Here is a 16,890-nt window from a genome sequence, read left to right on the forward strand (position 1 = left end):
ACTCTTTCTGAAAGAAAGGTTGCTTCTACAGACCCTTTCTGAAAGAATCGGTGCCTCTGTAGACCCTTTCTGAAACAAAGGGTGCTTCTGTAGACCCTTTCTTAAAGAAAATGTGCTTCTATAGGCCCTTTCTGAAAGAAAAGGTGCTTCTATAGACCCTTTTTGAAAGAAAGGGTGCTTCTATAGACCTTTTCTGAAAGAAAGGGTGCTTCTATAGACCTTTTCTGAAAGAAAGGGTGCTTCTATAGACCTTTTCTGAAAGAAAGGGTGCTTTTATAGACCCTTTTTGAAAGAAAGGGTGCTTATAAAAGCACTTTCTGAAAGAAAAGGTGCTTCTATAGGCCTTTTCTGAAAGAAAAGGTGCTTCTATAGGCCTTTTCTGAAAGAAAGGGTGCTTCTATAGACCCTTTCTGAAAGAATGGGTGCTTCTATAGGCCCTTTCTGAAAGAGAGGGTACTTCTATAGACCTTTTCTGAAAGAAAGGGTGCTTCTAAAGGCCCTTTCTGAAAGAATGTGTGCTTCTATAAACCCTTTTTGAAAGAAAGGGTGCTTCTATAGGCCTTTCTGAAAGAGGGGGTGCTTCTATAGACCTTTTATGAAAGAAAGGGTGCTTCTAAAGGCCGTTTCTGAAAGAAAGGGTGCTTCTAAAGGACGTTTCTGAAAGAAAAGGTGCTTTTATACACCCTTTCTGAAAGAAGCCACAGTAAGGATGATTTAATTCCTCCCTATTGGGTAACTCTGATGACGTGTCTTCCTTACAAAACTCTCCCTAGAAATGTATAACCCTGTAAAGTACTGATGTTCGATTGTAGATATAAAATTTCCTGATACAAAACTAACCATTTGCTTTCCTCCGTTTCTTACTTTTAGGACACCGAGCCGCTGGCGGTAATACCTTATTTGGCAACATTCCTGAACGGCGCCCTTCAATCTCCAGTCGAATGCCTGGCATTGGCTCGATCCCATTTTCGTCCATGCCATTAAATTTTTCTTCGGGCAAAAGATCCCTGCATCAGTCACGCCTAGCAACAGCTTTAGCCGAAGGGGGACATCGTTGTAGAAAAAGCCTACAGAAATTAAATCGCCTAATGTTACGACGTTCTACAGTTTGTGGTCATAACGATTTCAATAGCTATCTGTCGGCGACGACACAACCAATTCAAAATGAACCAGCAACAACAAGACTCCGCCCTAATCCGCCCTTAGAGGATTATACTACATGGAGTGAAAGATCATCATATCAACATTTTCTTCGTAATGAAATCAGTGATCATTTAGATGTTGCCTCAACGGGAACATGGTGTGATGATAAATTTGGTGTTGGTAGTGGTGGTCGACAAACCCGAGAAGAATTACTAGAATCTGAACGTCAGCGTAATATTATGTACAATGTAATATTACAAAAACAGCGACGAAAATTAGAGTTAAGGGCATTGGAAAAAATGAAGGAGAAGCAACGGCGCAAACAGGAGAAACAACAAAAACGTGAACACTTCCAAATAGAACAGAGTGAGACAATGAAACAATTGGAACGTATGAATTTGTCGTGTAGTGTAACCGAAGCAAATGACAAGGCAGGGCTGGCAGAGGAGCCAACGAAACAAAAAAAGCAAAGTGAGGTTATGAACAAAAAGCCACAGCCATCACCGAAAAAACGTTCTTGGGATAGTTTGGCCAACACCGAAGTGCCACGACCTGATGATTATGAAAACCGCCTTCAGAAGCAGCAGAGTTTGTCGAAAGCTACAACTGCTGAAAAGCACGCATTTGAAGTTCCTGTAAATCCCCCCAAATCCCAAACTGTCATTTCTGATAATGGCAAAGAATCATCCGATTTGGATAATGCGCCCTTAGTACAAACAACGACAAGAAGCCGTAGATCTTCAAATTCTAAAGAACTTCGAGTTTCATCTTCCCCAGATAAAAGTTCTGCCATAACCGGTAAAGCTAATACAAGACGCTCCACACGTCCACAGAGAAGACGCTCAACCACCAATCATGATTTGGAACAAACAACTGATTCAGAATTTGAAATGCCAAGACCATTACGAGAAAGACGTAAAAGTCAATCAGCTCCAAAACGAAGAGTGGTATCTAAAGAATTACTTACAACTGATTCCGAAATGGATACAAAATCCACATCCTCGACTTATGGTTTAAGGCACTCGGCACGTTTGGCAAATAATCAAGCCACAAAATGCCAAAGGCAATCCGATTCAGAGTCTGTGGTTGATGTATCAAACCAACAATCATCCTCTTTCTCCTCTACAAATATGTCACCACCAACGGAAACGGGTGTTAAACGGAAACCTAGGAAGTCACCTGTTAAAAAGAAAAATTCCAACAAAGAATGTGCAAAGGAGCAAGATTTGCCTAAGACCAATGAACCCTTGGAACCAATGAACAGTGGACAAATGTCATTGGAACAAAATATTGTGGCTGTTATTGCTCAACGCCTATCCTCGCCGGATACCACAACCACCACATCGATACTAAACAAACCCATGGAGACGGCAGAACATGAAGAAATTTTAGATACCTTGCAAGATCTGTTGGCCGCCAAGGAACAAGGAGACACTAAGTCGCTGGAACAAGAGCAAGGCCTAATCAACAGTAATGAAGAAATTTGCAACAATCCTCAAATGGCTCCACCACCCGATGGTGATATACATTGCGTATTGGAAAACATTGTCATAAATGAAATTCAACGTGAAATGGATGCCCAAACTGTTTGTCCAAATGTGGAGGCAAATCAAAACTCACAATGGAATATACGTAAGAAAACAATTATGGATTTTGAGGATGCCATGGAAGAGGATCAGGTTCCTCCTTTGATTATAAGTAAGGTACAATCTTATGCTGCCGTACAAGACTTTGAATGTCCCATAGAGACAACTTTAAATTCCGAAATCAATAAAGCCGTGGTTACTGAAAATATTGTTCTAAGGCCACAACATTCCCTGCAAACGGCAGAAAATTCTTCAATGGCCCTGCCTGTACAAGATTTGATAATGAATTTAAATGGCATACCTTTGTTGCCAATTGATGGCCCTAATGAAGCAACCAAGGATACGGCGGTATGTGGTGCTGAGGAGTCTAGAAATATAATCGACAAAGTTGAACTACTTCAATTGGCAGATGGCAATTGCAAGGGCAATGTTGATGATGTCATAAATCAATGTGGGCCCTCAAACGAAGCTATAATCAAGCCATGTTATGTTGTGCTCAATCGCCATGAAATCGATGCCTATTTCAATGGAAAGGAAGACGGGATACAAAACCAAACAGATCCTCCATACGAAGAACAACAACAGCCGGATGAAAATATGGCCAGTATTCTTAGGCGTAATGGAGAAGACGAAATAACTCCCCAACACAACGAAAATAATGCTGAATCTCAGGGTCATCATCATCATGGCCAACATAACAAAACAAAACATTGCCAAAAATGGAATATTACAATTGACCTCACGGATGAGTGTACTCAGCGTCCTACAATAACATGGTCGCCAACAGAGTTGATAAATTCCGATGATGAAAGGTCAGAAAACCACACACAAACCACTAGTATTCCTGATTATATTTTAGAGGAGGATAGATCAACAATTTGGTCACCAACAGAATTTGTAGAACCTTCAGAAGTAGATGGAGCAATGCTAAAATCTTGTCTGTCAACCAAAACCAAAGCACCAAATGGCAATGGTAAAACAATTTCCTTCAATCCAATGGTAAAAGTTTTTGAAATGTCACCACAAAGCACTGCTGGTGATGGAGTTAATGGAACTCCAACACATGATTCAAATTCATTGATGCCGAGCTATGAGAATGACGATCAGGAGAATCCAACAGTTTCTCCCATTGATGATTTTATAAAACCAAACAATGGAGAAAAATCGAGAGAACGGGAGGAGCAGGAAGATTGTAATCCGAAACCCACAAACTTTGGAACTCTGTCTACAACAGAAAAACAACACCAACATTATCTTGAAATTGAAACGTCCAGTAATAGTACTAATATATCTCACAAGGACTCGGAAACTACTGGAAGGGATTATGTAAGCTGTGCAGAATCCCCACAAGCTGTTTTAGGAAGTCATCAATATGGGTATCCCTATGTTCATCAAGAAATCGAAGTTCAAACTCCTTCTCAAGCTACCGAGCATATAAATTCACCTCAGCCAGTCTATCTCTTCAGTCAAGAAGAAATGCTGCAATTTACATCTGTGGATTCTTTACATGTTTCTTCAACATGTGCCACCAACACAAATCCAACGTTGGAATTAACCAAAAATTTACAAAAACCAATGATGTCACCCTCAGAGCAAGAGGTCACCTCTAGTCAAGATCAAACGCCTTTATCGGGATCTCTCAAAGAGGGTGGTCTTCATAAATCTCCCACAAGTGGTGGAGATTTGCAAAACAACCAAGTTGATACCACCAATAATTTACCTGAACTTATCCCGGCTCCCACCTTAGATAGTTATATTGCCTCGTCAACGATTGATATTGCAGCGTTGGGACTGAATGACAAAGAAAAACCAAATTCTCCGCCATTAACTAAGAAAGATGCAACGGCAAAGAATGTTGAAAAGTCTACTAAAGGAAATGACGAAAATCCGCACAAACTTCTTGGCCTTGTTACAGGCGAGAGGAATAAAGTTGATTCTGAAACCAAGGATAAAGCTAAGGACAATAAATTTAAAATACCCAAAATTAAAAGGGATTTCAATGAAAGATCTAATCTAGCCTCCTCCTTGGCTCAAAAGGAAGTTAACTCAAAACCATCCACCACATCCGGCTTCAAACAAAATCCGTTTGTAACAAGAAATGCGGCGGCGTGTGAATATTCCAAAAAGAAACCACAAATGGAAACATCTCACAAGAAGGATTCCAATCATCCATCTTTTTCATCAACAACAGAAAGTAAAACCCAAGTCAAGCAAAAACGAGAACACCCATCCACTCCTAGTGACACCGTGGGACAGAACAAAACCTCCAAACCTGTCAAATTAGATAGTAAAACTGGTAAAAGAGAAAGATCTACCACACCCAGTGATAATGAGATCAGGAGAAGAGAGAGGAAGACAACCGCAGAAGCAAAACAATTAAACGATAAAACAAAGGATTCGGATGATGAAAACAAATTGCACAAAAATGTCAAAACAGCTTCCAAGCGGGAAAGATCTGCCACCCCAAGTGATAGTGAAACTCAAAAAAGACCTAAGAGAAAAATAACAGAGGTAGCAACACAACAACAAAAAAATGCAAAAGTTGGTGATGCCTCTATAGAAGATAAAAGCGAAGTATATGCTATACCCATTAAATCCCATAACAACCCACGAAAGGAAGAGGAAACAATGAATGCAGATAAACGTGAACGATCTGTCACACCCACCACTGATAGTGAACAAAAACGACCAAAAAGAAAAGTAACCGAAATACAACAAGAAAAATCTGCCTCAGGAAAGAAAACGAGTCTTAAAACTGATGAAATTGTCAGCAATGATACAAAACCAAACAAAGATAACAAAAAAGTGACAAATTCAAAACAAAAATTATCCAAAACAAAATTTTCTTCTAAGGAGGGGAAACATAACTCCAAGGAGAAGACACTTCAAAGTTCTTCATTGCTGCCGGCAGCTTATAAAAATAAAGATACTAAAACTCAAAGTGATGTGCCTCAACCTCCGAATAAGGAAAAACCTCAAGTGGCAACGGAAATATCATCAATACCCAGCTCAAATTTTTACCCAAAAGACAGCAACAAGGCCACACACAAAAGCCATGGAGAAAAATCCAAACATTTAAAGTTCCAGAAGGCAGAAGCTAGAGTAAACACTTCTGTAAAGCCTAAATCCGGCACAAATGTAGATAAAGAATCGTCAAGAACAACCGAAACAACGTTATTAACCACCACTCCATCTTCTACAGCACCAATCTCATCCCTCAATTCTATTACCAATGGCGATTCTCATGTGCGCAAGAAACAAAAACTCAAATAATGTTTAAGGTATAACCCGACGTTACGTAAACAAATGATACGTAATGTCACAAAATCCCTGATGGATCCCTGATCAATACAACAACACACAGGCTATAAATACAACTACTAATGTATAAATACATGTGTAAATATTGTCATAGTTTTAAATTTTGTATAAATTAATTATTTATTTTTTATCCTTAAGCATTGTATTTAAAATGTAGTTTTAATGAAACACGTAGATTAATTCACATGGATATTAATTTAATTCGAAAATAACTACTGTAGCAAAATCGTTTTCTACATTTAAATCGAAGTGAATTTCTAATAATTTTCATAAAATAATGTCTTAATTTTAATAACTTATTTTATACTACTTTCCCTCTTGGAGTGCAATTTTTAATGTAATTTGAAACTAAATTTTGTTTCCCAATCGTCACAAATAATGTCTTTTTTTGTATATTTCTCAATATTTTAATAATTACTATTTGTCGTTTTTATTTGTTTATCTTTTTCGTTCACATTTGATTTCAAATCACCAATATTGTAATCGTCATTACTTCCATTTTTTGTTGTAACATTTCGCATACTCTCTTATCTGTTTGGAATTGTGAAGAAACTAAAATTTATGTTGCCATATTCAATAAAATCTTATCTTATTTCAAATCTTGTATGCTTTTAACTTGGTGGGCCAAAAACAGTACTCACCTTTACACAATGATTGAAAAATATTCTTTAAAAAATCCACGTCTGTTAGAAGCTTGAAAAATATTTTTTTTAAAAAAATCTACGACTGTTAGAAATTGAAAAAAAAAAACATCTTTAAAAAATCCACGTCTATTGGATAATTAAAAAAAAATATAATTTAAAAATCCACGTCTGTTGGATAGTTGAAAAATATAATTTAAAAAATCCACGTCTGTTGGACAATTGAAAAAATATTCTTTAAAAAATCCACGTATGTTGGATTATTGAAAAAATATTCTTTATAAAATCCACGTCTGTTGGATAATTTAAAAAATATTCTTTATAAAAATCCACGTGTGTTGGATAATTGAAAAAAATATTCTTTAAAAAATCCACGTCTCTTGGACAATTTAAAAAATATTCTTAACAAGTAAGAACGGCGAAGTTCGGCCGGTCCGAACTTGTTATACCCTCCACCACAAGTTATATTGAAATAAAATGGAATAATTAGTTTCCTTTCGTGTATGAAGAAGACTTAATACTAAATTTCAGCAATTTCGGTAAAACAATGTGAGGCACCATTCTATGAGGGCTATTTCAAAACGTCGATCTATACCGACAAATTTCTGACAGAAAGTTTTTAGAAGACTAAATACCAAATTTCCTTTATTTCGGTAAGAGAATGTGGCTAAAACTAAAAAAATACCGAAAATCAAGAAGTAAGCTTCTATGGGGCCTGGTGACTCAACCGGAGGCAAGTCGTATTCCGACTGGTCCTGTGTCGGCACATGCCGACAAAAAGCTTGAAAGGCAGGAGGCGACGGAAATGATGTCCGACGACGGGGAATCGGTAGATGACCCGGAAGCGGACAGCTGCTCAAAGTTTGCCTCGGCCCGCAAAGCATCGGATGCGAGACACTACAAGCGTGCCGTATCCTATCTCCGCAGGTTTGTAGGGAGAGATGCAAACTTGCATTCGGAGAGGGAGGTCCACCTCATCAAGGGCAAGTTGAAATTTATGAGGAAGTTCGAAAGAAAGTACCCTCGTAAATTTCATCGCGAATTCCCGGTGGAGAGGATCTTCCTCCCGGAAGACGTAGTAGAGAAGGCAAAGCCTGCTACCTCCGGTAAATGTGCTGCGCCAAAATCTTCTTCTTCGAAGCCTAACCCGAACCGAGAGGTAAAGAAAAAGGCTATTGAGAGCACCCCTAAGCCAACAGTCACCCCTAGTGGTGATCGAACGGTAAAGGACTCTGCCTCAAAGCCCGATTCTGCTCCAAAAGGCAAGGGTGACGCAATCGAAGATGCTGGTCTCAACAGGGAGAGGGTTGGACCAGCTAAGGAAATATCGTCTTCGGGTGGGGAGAACAGCGCCTCGCAGAGTAAATCTGTGAAGCGTGTGCGCTCCTCTGAAGGTCCGCAGCCTTCAGCCAAGAAGACGATGACTTCTCAGCTGATCGAACCATCAACCTCGTATGCAGCGGCCGCTGAGCGTGTGACCAAGGAGAAGCAACTGAGTACGGAGAAGGTTTCCGCCTCTTCTGGAAAAGTTAAATCCAAGGTACGCGGTCAAAGGCGCAATAAGCCATACGGTAGACCAACTGCTGTGACAGACGATGGCCTGCAAATAGCAATCATCGACAGAGCTGATCCAAATGGAAAAATCAGCGACAGTCACTGGTTGCTATTTGAGACTGGTCTTCGGGCTGCGATAGTTTCTGGACCGGAAGATCCGGAAGACCGTCAGCTTGGCAGCGCCTTCTTGCGTAAGGGTGTCAAGGTCATCAACTGTATGAATGAAAGGTCGCGAGACTTTCTCGTTCAGACAGTGAGTCGTTTTGGTGCTCTGTGGGAAGGAGCTGATCTGGCGGCGGTCTCCCTATCGGACATCCCGTCCAGAAAGGTACTCTCAGCGTGGATTCCCCCACCTACGGTAAGCAAGGAAATCCTGCTGAGAATGCTGAGGTTGCAGAATCCCAATCTTGTTACAACAGGCTGGACTGTTATTAGTCTAGTCCCCTGTAGCGAGTTGGGTGGCTTAGTGGCCAGAGTGGCGGTCGACCCCCCTGGGGAGTTATACTTAAGAGAACGTGAGGGAAAGCTGAATTTCGGTTCAGGATGGGTTCGGTTTCGACTGAGTCCACCTCACGAAAAACAGTAAGGGTAGGGAAGCGGCAAAGGCTGCGCATACTGCAGATTAATCTGCACCATTGCAAGGCCGCTGCCGCTGAACTGCTCTTGTCCCTCACGAACTCTGAAGTAGACATTGTCTTAGTCCAGGAGCCTTATATCTATAAAAATAAGGTTTCTGGACTAAACAATGCCAACTTCGACGTCTTTGCCGCGTCCGAGGGGGACAAGGTAAGGACTTGTATAGTAGGTAAAAAGAGTTTAAATCTAATCTTTCTATCTAATTACAGTAACGGTGACATATGCACGGTCAGGATGGAGCATGGGGAAAGCAAGGCCACGCTGCTGTCATCGATATATATGCCTTTTGAGGCCCCAGACCCACCCAACCAGTGTGTCCGACGTCTGCTTGACGAGATGATGGGTACCTGTAACGTAATCCTGGGTTGCGACGCAAACGCTCACCATTTCCAGTGGGGCAGCAAGGACACCAACAAGAGGGGTGAGTCCATATTCGATTTTATTTTATCTTATAATTTACGGATATGTAATAGGGGTAGTGATCCAACGTTTAAAATTAGGAGCAGGGAAGAGGTCATTGACCTAACCCTTTCTAATTTAGATGACTCTGTCCTGAGGAATTGGAGGGTATCTAAAGAATGTTCCTTTTCGGACCATATGCAGATATTCTTTGATGTCTCTCTGGACAGAGGTCGCCAAATTCCTTATAGGAACCCACGAAGGACAAACTGGGACAAATACACGGAACTAACGAACTCGCAACTGACTCCTAATATTAGTACGGATACAGTTGATGACCTCAATGGAACCGTAAATAATCTCACTGATGTTCTTCTTCGTTGCCATAAGGAGTCCTGTCCACTAACATATCCTGGGAGGAAATCTCAGCCGGTGTGGTGGATCAAGGAGCTTGGCGAACTTAGGAAAAACACTAGACGACTGTATAACAGGGCGCATGAGACTAAACTCGATATTGATTGGGACTCCTATAAAGTGAGTTTCAATAAATATAAGAGTGAAATCAAGCGGGCAAAGAAAACATCTTGGGTTAACTTCTGTGAGTCGGTAGAAGGAGTTAACGACGCAGCTAGGTTTCGACGACTACTCTCCAAGGACCCCAAATCCATTGGAAGTATCAAGAAACAAGATGGTGCGTGGACAGACTCCGCCACTGAGACTCTTGATCTCCTTGCGGAGACCCACTTCCCAGGCTGCAAGGATGAGGATACTGTCAACAATGAGCGTGACGACTTCCGAGTTCAGGAGCCTTTGGATTTGGTACTCATTGACAGGGTGGTCAACAGAAGTAGAATTAAGTGGGCGGTCAGCACTTTTAAGCCTTACAAGTCTCCTGGGCCGGATGGCATAACGCCGGCGATGCAACAATTTGCATCACCGACCTTATACCAAATCCTGGAGGAGATTTTTAGGGCGTGCTTGACTTTCTCTTTTATACCGGGGCTGTGGAAGGAGGTAAAGGTAACTTACATTCCCAAAGCGGGAAAACCTAGTCACTCTGCACCTAAAGACTACAGACCCATAAGTTTATCATCCTTTCTCCTTAAGACACTCGAAAGACTGATCGACCTGGAGATAAGGAGTCAGATAGACACCGTCTCTATAAGCAACTCACAGCACGCCTATGTTAAAGGTAAATCTGTTGAGTCTGCCTTGCATGAGGTGGTCGGCTTCATTGAGAAAAACATGGAAGACTCAAACTTTACCTTGGTTGCCTTTCTAGACATAGAAGGAGCTTTTAACAATGTAAAACTTGAGTCCATCAATCTCTCACTGAAGAAAGTTAATGCACCTGAACCCCTAACGTGCTGGATTAATAATATGCTTCAAAGCAGGGTTATAAATTCTAGCATTGGGGAGGTAAAAATAAGGAAAACAGTGACTAGAGGCACCCCTCAAGGAGGTGTGCTCTCGCCATTACTGTGGCTCCTTGTTATAAACAATATTTTGATGGAGCTGGACAATCAAGGTATCAAAGTTGTTGCTTATGCTGATGACGTGGTACTGCTGATTTCCGGTAAATTTCCGTCAACCATTTCGGAGCTTATGCAAGGAGCACTATCGACTCTATCACGCTGGGCCAAGGCTAATGGCCTTGGGGTTAACCCAACGAAGACGGAACTGGTAATGTTCACAAGAAAGCGTAAGCTCGGCGCCTTTGTTCCACCAACACTGGATGGGGTGCAGCTCCAACTCTCCCCCGAAGCAAAGTACCTTGGCACAATCCTTGACTGTCAATTGCGATGGAATAGGAATGCTGAGGAGCAGGCGAAGAAGCGAATGATTGCACTATATTCATGTAAGAATTCCATTGGGAAAAGCTGGGGACTAACTCCTTCGATTATACACTGGCTGTATAATACAGTGGTGGCACTCATTGCGTCAAAAGTCAACATCCACCAAGCTCGATAAGGTACAAAGAGCCGCCGCAACTCTTATTACTGGAGCTACCAGGAGCACGCCACATGCTGCACTGAACGCAATGCTGAACTTAAGACCACTGAGTATCAGCATTAAGTGTCAGGCAACCAGGAGTGCCCTGCGGCTTCATGAACAGGGTCTTTGGCGTGGTCGTACCTATGGGCATGGGTGTATCCTGAATGAATCAGGTATTTTTGTGAACCATTGTGGCAAAATAAGTGACTATATATCACCAGTCTTGAGATTTGACGATATAGAAGTCATTATACCTAGTAGAGACGACTGGAACCGCAGTAACCCCCCTCTGGGCGGTCTGGCTATATATACAGACGGCTCCAAGATGGGGGAAGGTACCGGTGCCGGTGTCTACTGTGAAAGTCTATCACTTGAACGCACATACAGGCTAGACAGCAACAGTAGTGTGTTCCAGGCTGAAATCTTCGCGATTTGGAAGGCGGCGGAATTGATTAAAAATCTGGATGCAGAAATCTTTGAACCGGTGACTATCTATGTGGATAGTCAAGCGGCTCTTAAAGCCATCAAATCCTGTAACATCAAATCCGACGTCGTCCTCAAGTGTAGAGCAGCTCTGGATGCGCTAACTAACGGCTTTCGGCTATGTTGGGTACCTGGACATCGTGACTACCAGGGTAATGAAAAAGCAGATGAATTAGCTAGACGAGGATCACAGTCCGCTGATCTAGCTATCACTGACTCTATCAAACCACCCATCTGTCACTTTTTCCAAAAAGTCGAAGCGTTCTCTGACGAAAGAGCCAGTGAATTGTGGCGCAATGAACCTAGGTGCATTGTGGCAAGATCCATATGGCCGTCTCTGTCAGCCAAAAGAACGAATTCGTTGTTGAACCTGAGCAAAGCGGAAGTGAAGGTAACGACGGGAGTCATCACTGGACACTGCTATGTCAGGGCCTTTACCATTAAATGGGATAGGGATGTTAATGACTACTGCAGACTCTGTGAGGATGAGGAGGAGTCGGAGTCGATCGAACACCTCCTGTGTCGTTGTCCAGCTCTGGCTCGTAGACGACACAGACTAGTGGGTGTTCGTTTTCCGCCGTCTCTAACCTTCTACTCAACTGTGGAACCTACTGTAATCTGCAACATCGTTAAAAATCTAAAGTGGCTGGGACAGCGCAACCTAAACGCGTAACGCTTTGTTTTTTCGATTATTCTGCCTACCTTGTTTTCTTATCTGTTTCTTAGTTCTTTTAAGCTCTGTTCCAGAACTAAAAAGTTTTTACAATTTTTACCACTTTTGCACATTTTGCGTTCCCGTACACAAAATTTATATGAAAATCGTTTACGACTTTTACAACTTTTACGACTTTTACCACTTTATAAAGTACGGGAACAGGGCATTAATTATTTTTATTCCTATTTATCTATTTATTCTATTATTTCTATTCTATCTCTCTTATCTATTTTTATCTCTCTCCACTTTTCTAAAGGATGATCACAATGGACCATAAGGTCTCCGAGTGGCGCAGTCACATTTAGTGGCTGCACATCCTCTAACCTAACCTAACCTAACCTAACTTAAGCTTCTATGGGGATATAGGAAGACGTGGACCTATACTGATAATACTCTTCTGGAATATTTCATAACTCTTGGAAGACGAAATAACGAATTTCAGCCATTTCGGTTGGATATTGACGTCACAATCTTCAGTATTACGAAAATCCGGAGGTACCGTTCTATGGGGGCTATATCAAAACGTGGACCTATACCGACGAATTTTAGTCGGAAATGGGGCAATATGAAAGCGTGGACCTGTACAGACATATTTCTGGCGAACAGTTTTATATCACATTGAAGACTAAATACCAAATTTCTGCCATTTTGGTGGAATATTGAAGACACAACCTTCAAAATACGAAAAATCGGGAAGTACTTTTCCATGGGGGCTATATGAAGGCGTGGACCTATACCGACAAATTTAAAGGGGAAGTTTGAGTACCCCCAACGAAGTCTAAATACCAAATTTCAGCCATTTCGGTGGAATATTGAGGCCACAACGTTCAAAATACCGAAAATCGGGAGGTACCGTTCTATGGAGGCTATATGAAGGCATGGACCGATACCGACAAAGTTCTGGGGGAAAGTTTTATACTCCTAAAGGAGACTACGTACCAAATTTCAGCCATTTTGGTAGGATAATAAAGCTAAAACCTTCAAAATACCGAAAATCGGGAGGTACCGTTATATGGGGGCTATATGAAGGTGTGGACCGATACCGACAAAATTTTGGGGGAAAGTTTTGTACCCATAAAGAAGACTACGTACCAAATTTCAGCCATTTTGGTAGGATAATGAAGCTAAAACCTTAAAAATAACGAAAATACCGATAATGAAGCTAAACCCTTAAAAATACCGTAAATCGGGAGGTACCGTTCTATGGGGGCTATATCAAAACGTGGACCGATATATCCCATTTTCAATACCAACCATCCTGCAAGTAATAAAAACTTTCGTACCAAATTTTGACTCTCTATCTTTAAAATTGCGAGCTGTATCTTAATTTCAACAGACAGACGGACATGGTGAAATCGACATAGAATTTTATGCTGATCAATAATATATATACTTTAGGGGGTCTCCGACGAATATTTCGATGCGTTACAAACGGAATGACAAATTTAATTATACCCTCCATATGGTGGATGGTATAAAAATATCCACGCCTGTTAGAAGCTTGAAATAATATTCTTTAAAAAATGCACGCCTGTTAGAAGTTTGAGAAATATTCTTTAAAAAATGCACGTCTGTTAGAAGTTTGAGAAATATTCTTTAGAAAATTCACGTCTCCTAAAAGCCTTGAAAAAATATTTTTTAAAGTCCCCGTCTGTTAAGCCCTCGGCACATACGGTACGTTGTGCGTCGCGTTACAACAACCACATGAAAACTTCAAGAACAAACTTGGCATCACTTACATTTTTTTCATGTGGTTGTTGTTTTTAACGCGTGACGCAACGCACAACGTACCGTATGTGCCGGGGCCATTAGAAACTTTGAAAAAATATTCTTTAAAAATCCACGTCTTTTGGATAATTGTAAAAATATTTTTTAAAAAATCCACGTCTGTTGGATAATAGAAAAAATATTTTTTAATAAATTCACATCTGTTGGATAATTGAAAAAATATTCTTTAAACCCACACGTCTTGTAGAAGCATGAAAAATATTCATTAAAAATTCACGCCTGTTAGAAGCTTGAAAAAATATTTAAAAACAAAACCGTTGTTTACTTTCGTACTACGTTTACTGTTGTACTTTTTAGCTCTTTTAGCTGATCGCTCTTTTTAGTTCAGCTCTTTTCAGCGAACTAGGTCGTTCTTTTAGCTCAGTAGTTCAATCGTTCGTCGAAAAGCTCGGTCAGTCAGCTGTCTTTTCGTTCTATCGTTCACCGGCTCTGACTCGTTCGCTTGCAAGTTCGTTCATTTGTATACAAACACACATACATATGTATACAGATAAAGAACAAACAACAGAAGAATGGGTACCTGTGTAAAATTAAAAATGTAAACAAAAGTATTACATTTACAAAGGCAACAGTTAACTCTGACGACGGCGTCACATTATGATACGTGAATGACGTGCTGAATCGTTCGTTCTTGAATCGAATCGTTTGATTTGATCGTTCTTTTATCTTTCGGTCAGTGCTCAGTGAGCTACTGAACTATAATGAACTATATCGACTGATCTAGTTCGTACGCTCTTTTCAATGAATCGTTCAATTGAACTAGTTCGTTCGTGAACTATACAACTCTAACTACGTTACGTTAGTACTTCTTTGACTAATTAGGCTAACACCAACGTGTAATTTAACAACGCCGTCAAAAATGTTACTATGCCGGCGGTGCATGATAAAAACAGCTGTTTATGCTGCCAGTGTTCCCATTTCAGAACCCTGGAGAGGTATATTTTTTCAATCTATGAACCCCTGAACGTTGTTTTTCTTTTCAGGCGCAGAAGGTAGGTCGCTTTGGTCTTTCACCTTTTCCTCGATTGTTGAACCTGCCCATCATGGCCAAGGACATGGAACACCTCCCTGTCCGGCCTCCTAGCTAACCAGCGCTCATCTCCATCTCTGCTAGTGAACATATAGAACATAGCACCATTTTGGAAAGGGCGATGGGTGTGCAATGGATCGAAAAGTCGGGGATTTTGGGCTTAAATAAGATAAATACGTTATTTATATCTTATATCAATGATACCATACCCACTTGTCCATTTTGCAGATTTTGTATCAATCGGTTCAGCAACTTTTTTGGAACAACACAATCCATCGGCGATCCAGCACAATGTTGGACAAAGTAAAACATGTTATATTGGTTCTATCGGGAAAGGGCGGTGTTGGTAAATCCACTGTCAGCACACAATTGGCACTGGCTTTAAGGGAAGCCGGCTTAAAAGTAAGTTACAAACACACCATTCAAGCGATATTTAATTATACTTTTCCTTCAACAGGTTGGCTTATTGGACATTGATTTATGCGGTCCGTCTGTGCCATATCTTTTGGGTTTGGAGGGACGTGACATCTATCAGTGTGACGAAGGTTGGGTACCCATTTACACTGATGAGAGTAAAACCCTCGCTGTTATGTCTATTGGTTTCTTGCTGAAAAATCGTAATGATCCTGTCATTTGGCGTGGACCCAAAAAGACAATGATGATTAAACAATTTCTAACCGATGTTAAATGGGACGAACTGGACTATCTGATAATTGATACACCGCCTGGAACTTCAGATGAACATATCACGGTTATGGAATGTATGCGTGAAGTTCGTTGTGATGGAGCCATCATCGTGACCACGCCACAAGGAGTTGCCTTAGATGATGTTCGCAAAGAAATAACATTCTGTAAAAAGACCGGTATACAGATATTGGGAATTGTGGAGAATATGAGTGGTTTTGTTTGTCCTCACTGTACAAATTGCACGAATATTTTCTCATCTGAAGGTGGAGTTGAGTTGGCGAAAATGTCGGGAGTACCTCATTTGGGTACTGTGCCCATTGATCCGCGTGTCAGTGTCTTAAATGGTACAACGCGTTCAGTGTTAACGGAGCTACCACAATCCGGAACAGCAGCAACATTTAAGCAGTTGGTTGAGAAAATAACTGCGTAGTACGTAGTTGTGATTTTGTTTTGAAAATTTTTTGTATATAAACTTGTAAAGATTTTAATATAATAAGTCACATTTTGTTCTTTTTTCACGTTTTGATTAGGAGTATTTAGTGAAATGCTGAAAAACGAATTCAATATTTTTAATGTTTCAGTAAATGGACAAATTACCAAAAAAATCAAATGATTACCGTGGTTTCAAGAGTGATAGGATTATCTTAAACGTAAAACTAGCTGAACAGGGGCCTAATTACGTGATTCGACATCGAGTTGTTTCGACCCGAGTACTCAAAGTTGGGATGACAACATTCGTTATCGAGTAAAATTATCGAGAAATTGAGCATAAATTTGCGAGTAATTTCTCGTAGCCAAATGGCCTATCGTAAACAAACAAAATGAAAGATTTCTTATTGTATTTGTGTTTAAAATGTAAAAAATTGTTGTTTATTGACGGTTTATAGAGGAAAAATGATATTAGTAAATAAT

General features: G+C 40.6%; 3 protein-coding genes across 7 annotated transcripts in view; all 3 read left to right on the forward strand.

The window, feature by feature from the left end:
• LOC141400688 (uncharacterized) overlaps positions 1-6,649 on the forward strand; it is a 150,688-nt gene extending 144,039 nt beyond the window's left edge. For 4 of the 5 annotated variants that reach the window (XM_073980065.1, XM_073980066.1, XM_073980068.1 and 1 more), the window contains one exon: positions 871-6,649. In XM_073980065.1, the coding sequence (XP_073836166.1) occupies positions 871-6,002 (5,132 nt within the window). In that variant the 3' untranslated portion in view covers positions 6,003-6,649. The remainder of the gene's footprint in view (positions 1-870) is intronic. The other variant, XM_073980069.1, reaches the window with a different exon arrangement.
• A 10-nt stretch (positions 6,650-6,659) lies between these two features.
• On the forward strand, positions 6,660-12,806 carry LOC141400689 (uncharacterized). Its single transcript, XM_073980070.1, has 2 exons — positions 6,660-9,302; positions 12,730-12,806. Exon 1 carries the CDS (start codon positions 7,353-7,355, stop codon positions 8,829-8,831), a length of 1,479 nt encoding a protein of 492 aa, XP_073836171.1. The 5' UTR covers positions 6,660-7,352; the 3' UTR covers positions 8,832-9,302; positions 12,730-12,806.
• Positions 12,807-15,139: 2,333 nt separating this feature from the next.
• Nubp2 (NUBP iron-sulfur cluster assembly factor 2) lies at positions 15,140-16,474 on the forward strand. The gene is made up of 3 exons (XM_073980071.1): positions 15,140-15,253; positions 15,520-15,693; positions 15,749-16,474. The coding sequence occupies exons 2-3, from the start codon at positions 15,583-15,585 to the stop codon at positions 16,406-16,408; spliced, it is 771 nt and encodes a 256-aa protein (XP_073836172.1). The 5' UTR covers positions 15,140-15,253; positions 15,520-15,582; the 3' UTR covers positions 16,409-16,474.
• Positions 16,475-16,890: the final 416 nt, after the last annotated feature.

This window comes from Musca autumnalis, unplaced genomic scaffold (assembly GCF_047663935.1).
Source record: "Musca autumnalis isolate F117 unplaced genomic scaffold, ASM4766393v1 scaffold_4, whole genome shotgun sequence".
NCBI lineage: Eukaryota > Metazoa > Arthropoda > Insecta > Diptera > Muscidae > Musca > Musca autumnalis.

Excerpts from the sequence above, each read along its gene's own strand:
- LOC141400689 (XM_073980070.1), top strand. The coding sequence starts at position 7,353 with ATGTGGCTAAAACTAAAAAAATACCGAAAATCAAGAAGTAAGCTTCTA.
- Nubp2 (XM_073980071.1), top strand. The coding sequence starts at position 15,583 with ATGTTGGACAAAGTAAAACATGTTATATTGGTTCTATCGGGAAAGGGC. Across the intron at positions 15,694-15,748 it reads TAAGGGAAGCCGGCTTAAAA|GTTGGCTTATTGGACATTGA; the intron begins GTAAGTTACAAA and ends TTCCTTCAACAG.